Here is a 12,222-nt window from a genome sequence, read left to right as displayed (position 1 = left end):
TGTGTGTGTGTGTGTGTGTGTGTGTGTGTGTGTGTGTGTGTGTGTGTGTGTGTGTGTGTGTGTGTGTGTGTGTGGGACAACTACACCTGTGTGTTTGTGCTCCTTCACAAATCCTCCCAAAATACAGCCAACACAGTAAGTACACAGCAAGGTGGAGTAAAGGCAAATCGAGAAATTAAACACCTGATAGCTGGCAGACTTCACGTTATATTTATTGTTGTTTCAGCATTGAAACAGCTTGACATCCTGAGCAGGACTCCCACTGTATGATGTGTGTACAGCAACATGAAGCCCAAACAGGGCAAAAGTGGCAGTGAAGTTAATTATTCACAATATACACGTCAGAGGTGTTCATTGTTACCTTTGCTTTTCAACTTTCCATTAACTCTCCAAATGATTCAGCTAACAAGAGAAATGGCAAAACGATTTCTGCAGGGAAACCTGTCTTGCATCCCCCACATAGATGTTGAAAAGAAGACAAGGAAAGTATGATGGCCTGATAACATCTTTGTGGTCTTATTTGAGCAAAACATGTAATTAAATCGGTCAGAAACCACCTCTGGCTCCTGAGATTCAATCAGTAAGATGAGAGCTTGTGACATGAGTCTTCTTGAAGAATGCAACCCTGTGGTTATGTTACAGAGAAGTGGGAATGTCCTCTGTTCAAATGTGAGTCAAAAACAAAGGGCAAGACAACATAGGCATTTCACAACATGGAAACACACCCGTATTGGGCAGATGTAAAGGGAACGAGGGGGTTAATGAGAGCGAGATGTCACCATTTTGTAAGTGAAGGCTGACTTTTGGACAAACTCACAGTGTAACATATGTTATCATTCGAAGATACTGCTATAATATTCATTAGTAGTCTTATTGATTAGCAGTGCATTGATATTTGGCATTATGTAAACATCTTAAAAGTTGTACTACTAACTTCTTCATGCACTAAAGCTTCCAATACAATCACTGTGTACTGTATCAAGTGTATATAAACACATTAAATGAGTTGCATAAACAGATTGAGTATTAAGACGTATCAACACAGCCATGCATAATACTCAATTTCATCTCTTTCACACTAAAACACACTCGCGCACACTTTCACTCTTCACAGAGAAGCTTTTGGAAAAAATGTAGCTACTAGTTCATAATTCTCAAGTTTGGCTAGAAAATATATCATCATGATTATAATATAATATAATTGTAAAAAAATCTCTATAAAGCTTTTAAAATACACACTGTGCAATATAAGACAAAACTGCTATTTTTTTGGGCTACGGCCACAATGATTTTGGTATAAAATACATTCATTTCTAATCTTAAAGATATAAATAACACATCTAAAAGACTATTTTTAAAAACCTAACAATACATTACAAGTCTTTGACATATAACAAATCGTCACATGACCTTTGTTAAATTGTGACCCTACAACAGGGTCAGGTCCAGGTACTGCCCCCCCGGCTTGGCCATGAGACCGGAGAGGGACATGAGAGAAGCCTCACCTCCGCTGGACTGACCAATCAGACTGCTGCTCAGGAGAGACATGGACTCTGCGGGACTCTGGGGGCGGGGGAGAAAGGAGGGTTTGGGGTGAGGAAGGGGGAGGAGAGAGAGAGAAGAGAATTATCCCATTGTAACAGCGCCAAACACAGAGCCCTAAAACCAGCACCAGATGTTACCCATCACCTTCTCATCCACCTCAAGGCTACACCTGTTATTACCCGTCATTATTTCACTACATCACCACCACCACCACCGACCGTTCACTAAGCCCTGCACCCCCTTAGTTACTGTTGCTATGCCTGTCAAGCATTTTGCACTACTGCTTAAATACTACAATACCCATAAGCCCAACTTGGGGTTGGAGAAAATCTAGTTGGAAGCACGAATGAGAGCAGTTGCAGTATTCAAAATGCTTGATTTTTGCTGAGCCATAGTTGCTTTATTAATTCAATCAAAGTTGACCCAGTTTGGAGTTGTATATGAGATTATGCCTCTACTTTTTTTTTCCGTTAGTTAGTCATGCTAACGTTTGCAACTCATATTAATGCAGATAAACAGTCTCTAATCCAACCCTCACACTTTTATTGTGGTGTTTTTGTTTAAGAAAGATGATTTAAAAAAACACCATCTTCTTAACTCATGAGTTACAGAGTAAAGAAAGACAGAAATCCAAAGCTAAAGGTCTGCTATAACACAGCTAAGCTACCATTTGAAAATTACTGATTGGAGGGAACGGTCAATTAATCCTCTTGGCTATCGCTTTAGCTAATAAATAACTGAGAACATAAATGTAGTAGCCTGTATCAGATCGATCACGCTGCGATGAAAGCCACAACAATTAAAGAGAAAAAACAGGGATTGATTCAAATTCAATTTTTTCTAACCACTCAACCCAAACCGAGAATGTGTCCATTATTGCTACTGCGTGTGATTAGCACTTATGTCTGCATAGGGAATGTTGCTGTTGAGCCCCGTTTCCCCGATGACCATTCGAAACCCAAGCCGCAGCTACAACCATGGACAAACTAAACCCCTCACTGAGCCAATCCTTACCTGCCACCTGCTTTAGACACCTTAAATACACACCCATTCTTTGGGCTGTGTAAGCAATGTCCCGGTCGGGTCGTGAGCGTGCATAGCCCCGTGGGCGTGCATGAGAGCTTCCTCTGGGGTATACTGTGGTGTGATGAAGGGGGAGGAATGACAGAGACAGGGGCTGAGTGACAAACAACCATAGATTCTAACCTAAAGGCCACAAGGACCTTTTAATTCCAGCATGAAAGAGTGAAAAAACAAACTGCACATTCTCACTCCACATGTCTCTTAATTTAATATATATATATATTTTTAACATATCCCTGGGATCCTTCACGCACTTCCAAGTTAAAACGAGAGTTAAGTTTCTCCGATTCAAGTCGAAGCAAGCAGCAGTGCATGTGTGACAAACCAGGGAGAGGAGACAGGATAAACTAGTTTGATAGCCTCTGGGCAAACACAGTGCATACCTGACAAGACACACCCACAGCAGAGGAAGATTTGAATACAACACTTAGATCCTGCAACGATGTGTGTGAGCTAGGAAGCCACAGAGGATTTGCATGTAGGAACTGTATGAAGAGTTATTAAGCATATATGGTTAAGTCTCTTACCTGGTATCCCTGCACTGCATTAATGAGGTCTTTGACTCCGTTGCTGTTGTATGTCAGACCTGGCATGCGCATCAACCCCCCTTGGGAGGACAGCGAGGAGGGGGTGGGGTAGAAACCTAGAGCGGTGGGTGAGCCAGGTGGACTGGAGAGAGACAAGAGAGAAGGCAGACTGTTATCATAAAAATATCTAAGAAAAAAAAAACTTGAAAACTGCATGTCTCTGAGCCAACAAAGCAGATACGCTTCAGGAGATTGAGAGTAACTCTGGGCGTCGTCTATAAATGTTTTCTCAATGACAGAGAGGGCTAACCAGGCAGAAACAGAGGTCACTGAAGTTTACCAAGTTCTTTGATACCACAGCGTTCAGTTATTAACTGACCTTCTCCCAACCTTCTCCTTGTCAAGACACAATTGAACCAAAACTACACCTCTTTTCCACACTCTTTTTGGTGGATATTGAGACAATAAAATACCAGATTTATAAAAAAAATACACTTCACTAGGGTATTATTGCAGTCAAATCAATGTTTAAGCCGTTGACATAACATGCAGTCTTTGTGGAAGGTCACAGGGAAAATGTGCAAGTAGAACGCAAAATTGACAGTGACAAAATACTGAATTTTGAAAGGGCTCTCCAATATACATAACATACAATTAAATTCAGTATGTTATATCTTTATTGCATGCATGTTTTTCTAGCTACCATTATAAAAGCAAACATAAGGTTCAGTAAATCAAACATCTAAACAAAACCGGTTTGGTTTTCTTATTCGCTTACTCATCAGCACACAGCCAACAAATAAACAATGACAGGATCTTCAGCTCTTAAATCCTTCTCCAACAACCCTCAAGCGGTTCATTTGATTTGTGATTACCACAGAAAGTGAATTTGAAAGCATGTCTGATTAGAAAATGTCATCACGGCAGTATATCCTACATGGTGAAAAGCACTGAACCTTTTTAAACCAGTTAAGTTTTTGTTGTTTTGCTTGTTTTGCTTGAACTCAACACTGTTATTTCAATTAAAATATCTTTATTCTGAAACATTTAAGATCTCCTGCTATGAGAGTTCTTAGTCAAATGTATTTCATTTGTCAAAACTATTAACCACACTTTTGTCATGATAAAATCATGCAGAAAACCTAACAAAATAATAAGTCATGGGGTCCTTGATAGGAATAATCTGAGGACTGGTTCAAGATATTGAGATAACTGAGGGATCTCATACACGTGAAAGTCTGAAGTCCTAGACCGAGGAATCAGATAACATGAAGGGCTGTATTGAAAGGCCCCCATTTGTCTCTCTGTTCACCTGTAACATCGCCGTTTACCTTGGGTAATAGGCTGCGTAGTTCATGTATAGCTGAGCCGAGGCGGGGTAGTATGCATGTCCTGGGTGCAGGGGGCGTGGGGCCAGCAGCATTTGACCAATCTGAGGGTAGAGGGCAGCAGCCGCCTCTGAGGACATGACGGGTTGAGCGTGGCCGAAGGAGTAGGAGGGTGGAGATAAACCTGGAGCAGAGGGAGAGGAGCAATAGTTAAAAACAGACAAACAGTAATAGATTTAGAATCATGATGATAAAGTCTGGTCAATGTTTGTTTCTGAGAGAGGCGCTCATGCAAACAAGCAAACAATGACCGCCATTACTCAGCTACTTTTATGAAAGTTGGTTTTTCAGATGTATTTAAAATTAAGAAAGCTAAGAGAAAGTACCCTTTTTGTTATGGAAAATATACAGTACTGACCTGCATTTTGATAAATGGTGCCTCCTTATTTAAATGATATTCAGTCCGTACACTTTTTTCCACAGCTCTGCTTCCAAAGTTTAACGTTTCTTACTGTACGTTTAGCTACATTTGTGCACCCAGATTTATTTCATTTTTATGCGTTTGTTTTGTTACCTTTTTTTCATTGATTTATTGTAGCTACTGGCTTTGTGTGGCATTAAGTTTGTATAGTAAGTAAAATCTTTAATTTAAATAAAATGTCCTGTTGTTTAATCATATCCTCAGTCACTACCGGCCACACATTAGACCTCTGTTTAACTGAGCCTCTTTTTGTAAACTAGGAGTGCACCAGTGCATGATGATGAGGAACTACAGACACGGAGAACAAGAGACATTTCTACACAACAGCGTTCAGCTCTGCACACCTTACCCACAGTTGCACTGATTGGTCAAGCACAGGAGACGCATACACCTGAGGTGTGCCGGTCTACTGAGGCTGAATCCCACAAACCACCACTACCAATCTGAGAAGGCTGGAGAGTTGCAAGCCATGTTGAAGTTTTACAGAGTAGCTGTGTCGCTACACTTCTCCAACCCCGTCAGATCCTTATGATCAAGCAGTGGTAAAGTGGTACAATTAAGATTAATTAACAAACATGCCACTGAAGAAGATAAACTACAATCAGAATGTGTGAACAACACAGGTGAAAAGGTAGAATAACAGTTAACACGTGAGGTTTCTCGGTGCATGCAGATGGGCAATTGAATACAACTAAATTACAAGGAGGGACCACACACACCAACACACACACACACACACACACACACACACACACACACACACACACACACACACACAGTTTGTTATCCTCTCTTTGTCAGACCCACCTATAGTACTAGATTGGAGGAAACCCAGCCACCCTGCCCCCCAGGGCAGGAGCCCACCTACCCTGCAGTCCCGAAGCACCCCCAGCTCCCAGCGGCACTTACGTCTTGACTTACATGGCGGCGGGCTGAGCCCTGTCCCACTCCTGTTCCGGGTGTGTGTGTGTGTATGTGAGTGTGAGAGCGAGCCTCCCATCAGCACCAGGCCCATCTCCTCCGCGCTGCAGGGGAATACCTCCACGTAGCGGCTGCTGGCCCCGCGCTGGCTGGACATGACGTGCTTGTGGAGCCGCTGTGAGGCTTGGATCGCCCGCTCTGCTGAGGTCATCTGGATGAAGCAGTCGCCTGATGGACGACCCTGGAAACACAGTCAGAGGTCACGCTTTATGTTAGAGATGGGGTGTCGCAAATTACCAGTAAGATATGGATAACAGGTTAATAATACACATGGTAATATTTGGAGATAATGATAAAACGCCTCTTAAATTACTTCTGTTTTTTCGCTCTTGCTTTATCTCCTACCCCCAATCGTTTAAAGGTGAATTCACCGGTAGCACTATTGATAGTTTTTTCCAAATGTACTATCGCAGTAATACATGTTTTCTTTTCTTTTTTATCATGTAGTGAAAACCTAGTCGGAGAGAATGTGAGTCCATGTCGGTGAGTCAGTGCGGTTGTTGCATGTACCTGCTGGTTGAGGACCATGTGCACGCCATGTGGTCTGATATCTTGTGTAAACTCGCCCAGGAAGGTGAGGATGTCCTCTATGCTCGCTGTGTACGGCAGCCCCCTGAGCCTCAGGCAGTCTCTCAAACCACCAGGAGGGGGCAGGAGAGACACTGTGGGCAGCATGGACACCAAGGGGGCAGGGGCCACAGCGATCAGAGGGGCCGAAGAATACCGGTTCAACACCTAAAACACACAAACATAAATTACATACTCTGCCTGGAGCAAAAACAGTCAAGGAGGCCAAACTGATTTAAGTGTAGCCTGTCTCCCCTACCCAACATATGTGTTCACTAAACACCATAATACACACATGCTATTAATAGTTACATTTAAAATCAAGAAAGTGTATAAAAGACAGATATAGTATTGGCCAACTTTTAGCAGAAATGTTGTGTACAACAAAGACATGTCCACGTCCACGCAATTTCAGGCAAACGCAGGCTTGTTTGCATTTCTAGAGAGGAGCAATAAAACCTCTCAGTCCATCATACATGATCGTACGAGGTGAAGCCTCTGCATAGATATGGCTCTGGGCTGCGGTCTTATCACTCTGCCAAGATAAGAAAATAAGTCAACGTGTTTTCAACTCACAAGAGAGGGAGAAAGATAGAGGAAGACCAACAAAAGAGAAAGAGACTAATAACCTTTCACAGAGTATTTGTTGAAGGGAAACAAGCCCAACTCCAAAAACTAATTGAGGAGAAAGGTAACACACCCACACACTCCCTGCTGTGTCCATACACAAACTAACACATATTTCCTAAAACCCTCTTTTTACCCTCAGAAAGCAAAGAGGAAAACAAGACAGAACAAAATGAAGTGACACATGTAAAGCTAACATAATGAAGCTAACAAACGCATTTTGCACACGTACAGACAAACAAAGATGCACACCCACTTCAAGGCACACACCCTGACATACCTGTTGGACCTCTGCTGCTGTACTTTTGAACAGCTCAATATATCTTCTGCCCAGGATTTCCTTGTGTTTCCTCAGAGCGCACTGGGCATGTTCCTCGCAGGCAAATAAGACAAAAGCATCGCCAGTGGGACGCCCGTCTGGATAGCGTACGAACAGGATGCCGTCCACCCCTCCGCTGACCGGACACGTCTCTTTGAGGCCGTCCCCCGGGGAGAAGAAGGCCAGCACCTGCTCGTGTGTGGCGATGAAGGGGAGACCTCTCATCCTCACTATGATCTGGTCCTCCCGGGATAGGAACGTCGCCACCTCATTGGAGGTACCTGCCACACACAGAGACACACCTTAACTAAAACTATACAAATAAAAATGACCACAGGGTGGTTTTCAACAGCATTAAGTTTTCCAAACAGTGTGTTTTTTTTGGTTGCGTTTTTGTTATTTGGATAATAATTTGGGTGTTGATTTTCACAACAGTAAATTCCCTTTTAAACCAGATGGCACCCAAGAGCTTCAGGACTTAATATGGTCAAATTATATTGTGTACACAACACCAAACCTAATTTTACTAATGTTTATATCTTCTCACCTCCTGCTATCTTCAGGAAGTCCTCTCCTGATGCTTTGTAAACCTGCCATTAGAAAGGAACAAGACAAAGGTTAAGACTTAGTGTCTCAATTGATTGGATTAATATAGGTAGAGTGGCTGAGTCATTTATTTCATGCAGACAGGTTACCTCTATGTATCTGTTGCCCATGTGGTGTTTGTGTCTCTGCAGCGCCAGGTCTCTGTGTTCTTCACTGTCAAAACGAACGAGAGCTTCTCCGTTCCTCCTCCCCTGAGCATTAAGACACAATGCAGCCCCTCCTCTAAACAACACAACATACAGAGCATTAGAGAGGGGGTTGAACCTTGTGTCAACAGCAGGTTTTTAGTATATTACATTTACCTAAAGATACAAAATTCATAAATGAGAGTGCTGGTAATATTGGTCCAACATACTTGGCAATGTTGAGTCCTCTGAAGAATCGAGCGATGTCCTGATCAGAAGACTGCCAGGGCAACCCTCTGGCTCTGATCACTGAGTTGTCACACACTTTCTCCATCTTACTGCTGTGCGCACACACACACACACACACACACACACACACACACACACACACACACACACACACACACACACACACACACACACACACACACACACACACACACACACACACACACACACACACACACACACACAGACAGACAGAGACATTAGCACGGCGGGCGTGGAACTTGGAGTTGATTTCAGAGGTAGAACAACAAGAATATTTATCTTGAGCAAACTTTACTTACCAAGTACCGTTCTCAAACTTCTCACTAACTCTCTCCTGGTTAGTAAATGTGTGGCCTGTAATGGGAAAGCAATAGAGTCAAACATGAGATCACAAATTACACCAAAACTGACCAGTGCTTCAACAGAAAATACATTTAGAGCAAACTGCTGATTTGTAGATTAATCCTTCATCTATTACCTATATTTATTGATTAATTGTTTGGCATATGACATCAATGCCTTAAATGAAAGTTTTCAAATATCTTGCTATGTCAGATGTATTGTAAATAATCCAAAGAATTTGAGGAAAGTGTCATATAAAATAAAAAAGAGCACTTAAGTACTTACATTAGAGAATCTGAGACCAACAAATAATTAGCACTTTTGATGAGAAATGTCTAAATTAACTGTTGATTCATTTTATGTTTCCTTAAATATCATTCGAACAATGTTTTTGTTGCTCACTTGATCTTACCTGTCAACACACACACAGTAAGCTTTGAGGCCTAACTCAATGACAAGTCTGTAATATTCCGCCTTTGTGTAAAGTCACGTATATGGTACTCACTATATGGCTCAGAAAGCAGGGCCAAGACAATGCTGCCCATAATCTGGACCTGCTGTACAGCTATTTCTGCGGTCAGTATGGCAGAGGGATCCAGTGTGGATGAGGGATCCCACATGGGGGGCACATCAACAGGCATACTAAGAGCTGTAGGGGAGGCAGTCAAGGAAAGCAAACAAGGAACAGCCAAATAAAAGCAGTTTACAGTTCGGAGACAGCAAGAAGGTTTTGATATACGTGTACAAAGTGATTATGTGACAGGTGTAACATTTGAGAAAAATGGAAACGCCACAAAAAAAGGGCACGTGATAAAAGAAAAACACACACATAGATGTTAGTTGATCCTGTTTCAGTGGGTGTGTGGGGTTTACCCTGTTGGCTAAACACACACTCGCTCACTCACTGAGCGCTGAGTAAGGTGCTGCCATTGTTTCCCTATTTGCATTTGCTTTTCAAAACCTCCAGTCTTGCAGCCAACACCCGTGGCTTACAAACTTCTAATGCATGTTTCTGAGCGATAGAGGGGCACAAAAGCTCAAGATATACTTGGGCACGAATAACCGAAAAATAAAATCCAATATGAATGCATTATTAATATTACAAACATTTACAGTGACATAATGAAGGATACACTCTGCCATGATATGTACATTCAAAGCCTTGAGGTCAGGTGAGGGGAAATGCATCTTGAACTCTTTCCGAAGGTCAAAGAAAGAGTAGAAACAGTCTGGGACCAGGATGTTCTGAAGAGGGGAGACATTAAAGAAACGGATGTTACCCAGCGGCCCTTCAACAGCTGCCTTTTTATTGCCATCATATCAATGTTTGCTCATGCAGGTGAATAATTTCTGTCTTACACTTTACAGGTTAAAGACATTCAGGGAAATATTATCAGCTTCATTGTGTAGGTGGTATGTGCATGGGCGTGTGTCATTGGACAGGTTTTCATGAGCGGCTCTTGGCTCGAGAGCAACTTTTACTGTACATTTCAATTCAACCAGGAGCTCAGTGCTGACACAACATATCTCTTTGTGACTGTGTTAGCGCTGAAGGTTCCTGCAGAACATCTGCCCTGGCTGCAAGGCGTTCACCCATTCAGCTCACCTTGCTCGCAGCCTCGGGGTGAATCACTTGGCGGATGTGGAGCTGCCCGTCTGTACACAAACACACCGACGTGCCTGCGCCCGCGCTGTTCACCTCGTTTGACAGTTCTAGATTAAACTGCAAGGCGAGGCATTAAGCATTTAGAAAATCATTTAAAATGCTGACAATATATCCTCATGTATCTCCACAGTTAGTATGTAACAAAAAAACATTATTTGTAATGACTTAAGGTAAGTTATTACCAGGTATAATGCTGCTTATTGTAATGATTTAAGGTAGGTTATTACCAGGTTTAATGCTGTCTCAAAACTTGAGGCTGTGGAGACATTATCTGCTCCGGATCCATTCTCCTCTTCCACACTCTCCTCCACCACATCCGCCTCCTCTTTTTTCTCTGTCAATTCTGAGAGGTCAGGCTTAATGAGGATCTCATTCACCTTGCCCATCTGGTTCAGAGAAGAGGAAAACACATGTTAGTCTAGAAACAGAAGCTCTCATAGAAACTCACAAGCTGAAGCCTGAATAAATAACATTAAATGTATGTAAAAGAGACTCTTATTACATTTATATTAACACATAACAGAGTCGGAGTCGGTTTTAAATATATACAGCTTTATGAGAATATATTAGTCATCCCATTTTACTTAACAATGTAAGACCCAAAAGTAAGCTCATAGATGTTTACAACAGTATTATAAACGGCTAGTTTGTTTTGGAGACTATTTCCGACTTGAGCTGTTTACCACTACATTTCCTGATTTATACTAACAATAACTCTCTGTACAAAATAATAAAGTTTCACCTGTTTGTTCTTTACATCCACCAGCTGCCAAACCAACTGCACGAGCTCCTTCTCGTCTGATCCCAGCAGCTCTCCACTCGCGCCAGATGTGGCGGTGAAAAACACCACCAGGTAGTCTACCTGCGCCGTCATCTGAGCACAAACACCGCCGAAAAAAATTATCCAATGCTGCACAAAAAGTAAAAGGCAGGAACTGAAGATACACCTGCTAAGTCAACACGCGGGAGCCAATGTATATAAACACCTTTACTGTGACACCTGAGCGCAAAGGTGAAGTCTGTAAATCCAAGTTTCGTCGCTTGTAAAATCTTTCGTGAAACATCCCGCAGTCACCACCTCCGAGTAATGGCTGAACGTGCCCCGTTTTTGTATTGCATCTACCTGTGTGACCACGTGACTCTTTACCTGCCCCCTCCCTCCTTCAGGTCGTTTGCAGATTAAGACGTGGCAGACCACGGAGGACCGAAATATCAATACGTTTCTTTACATATTTTTCAGTATCAAAGTAGGACTAATTAGAGTATCTCTTTGAATTAATTTATTTATTTATTTAAATTAACAATTTACGGGGCCCTGCAGGTTTCAATGATAACAGGGTGAGGTCTAGTTGAAGAATAAAAAGGTGTACCCACGTGCTCTTAAATAATTCAATAATTCCTATTAGGAATATCTTGTACTTACACAAATATTATTTAATAAAGTTGTATAAGCATATTGAAAGTAGCCTATATTGAAAATGGAAGATCCCCTCTTGTTTTTATTTGTATTCATTCTGTTTGTGAAGTAACTATGCTATGAATTTAATAAAACATATTATGTTTTCATGAATTGAATTATATTAACTTATTAATGTTTGTGTTTTATCAGCCTAACTTCTGAGTAAAAAAGCACTTTGGTATACATTAGTTTTTTTTATTTGCTAAATGTACAGTAGGCTACTTGACAGCAAACAATAAAATAAAGTATTTTTTATTTTATTACCAATACCGCAGGAATAAAGTGTTGCTAGGCTA

At 41.7% G+C, this 12,222-nt stretch overlaps 1 protein-coding gene across 3 annotated transcripts; it reads right to left on the bottom strand.

Annotated features, from left to right (window-relative positions):
• Positions 1-200: 200 nt before the first annotated feature.
• Positions 201-11,537, bottom strand: esrp1 (epithelial splicing regulatory protein 1). Of its 3 annotated transcripts, XM_034101575.1 has the most exons (16): positions 11,210-11,537; positions 10,695-10,853; positions 10,408-10,524; positions 9,935-10,046; positions 9,307-9,450; positions 8,759-8,813; positions 8,420-8,530; positions 8,154-8,286; positions 8,006-8,048; positions 7,420-7,739; positions 6,456-6,680; positions 5,874-6,126; positions 4,487-4,667; positions 3,156-3,297; positions 2,560-2,682; positions 1,477-1,563 (listed from the first exon to the last, which is right to left on the bottom strand). In XM_034101575.1, the coding sequence occupies exons 1-15, from the start codon at positions 11,339-11,341 to the stop codon at positions 2,581-2,583; spliced, it is 2,229 nt and encodes a 742-aa protein (XP_033957466.1). In that variant the 5' UTR covers positions 11,342-11,537; the 3' UTR covers positions 1,477-1,563; positions 2,560-2,580. The 3 variants fall into 3 exon arrangements, with proteins under 3 accessions (XP_033957464.1, XP_033957465.1, XP_033957466.1); XM_034101573.2 differs by lacking the exon at positions 2,560-2,682 and having other exon boundaries at positions 201-1,563; XM_034101574.2 differs by lacking the exon at positions 2,560-2,682 and having other exon boundaries at positions 201-1,563; positions 5,886-6,126.
• Between the last annotated feature and the right edge of the window lie 685 nt (positions 11,538-12,222).

This window comes from Pseudochaenichthys georgianus, chromosome 16, assembly GCF_902827115.2.
Source record: "Pseudochaenichthys georgianus chromosome 16, fPseGeo1.2, whole genome shotgun sequence".
Taxonomy (NCBI): domain Eukaryota; kingdom Metazoa; phylum Chordata; class Actinopteri; order Perciformes; family Channichthyidae; genus Pseudochaenichthys; species Pseudochaenichthys georgianus.
Note: the sequence above shows the minus strand (reverse complement) of the source record. Positions and strands in the feature narration are given on the sequence as shown.

Excerpts from the sequence above, each read along its gene's own strand:
- esrp1 (XM_034101573.2), bottom strand. The coding sequence starts at position 11,341 with ATGACGGCGCAGGTAGACTACCTGGTGGTGTTTTTCACCGCCACATCT. Across the intron at positions 8,531-8,758 it reads AAGTTTGAGAACGGTACTTG|CAGTAAGATGGAGAAAGTGT; the intron begins GTAAGTAAAGTT and ends GTGTGCGCACAG. Across the intron at positions 4,668-5,873 it reads GCCGCCATGTAAGTCAAGAC|GTTTATCTCCACCCTCCTAC; the intron begins GTAAGTGCCGCT and ends CCTCTGCTCCAG.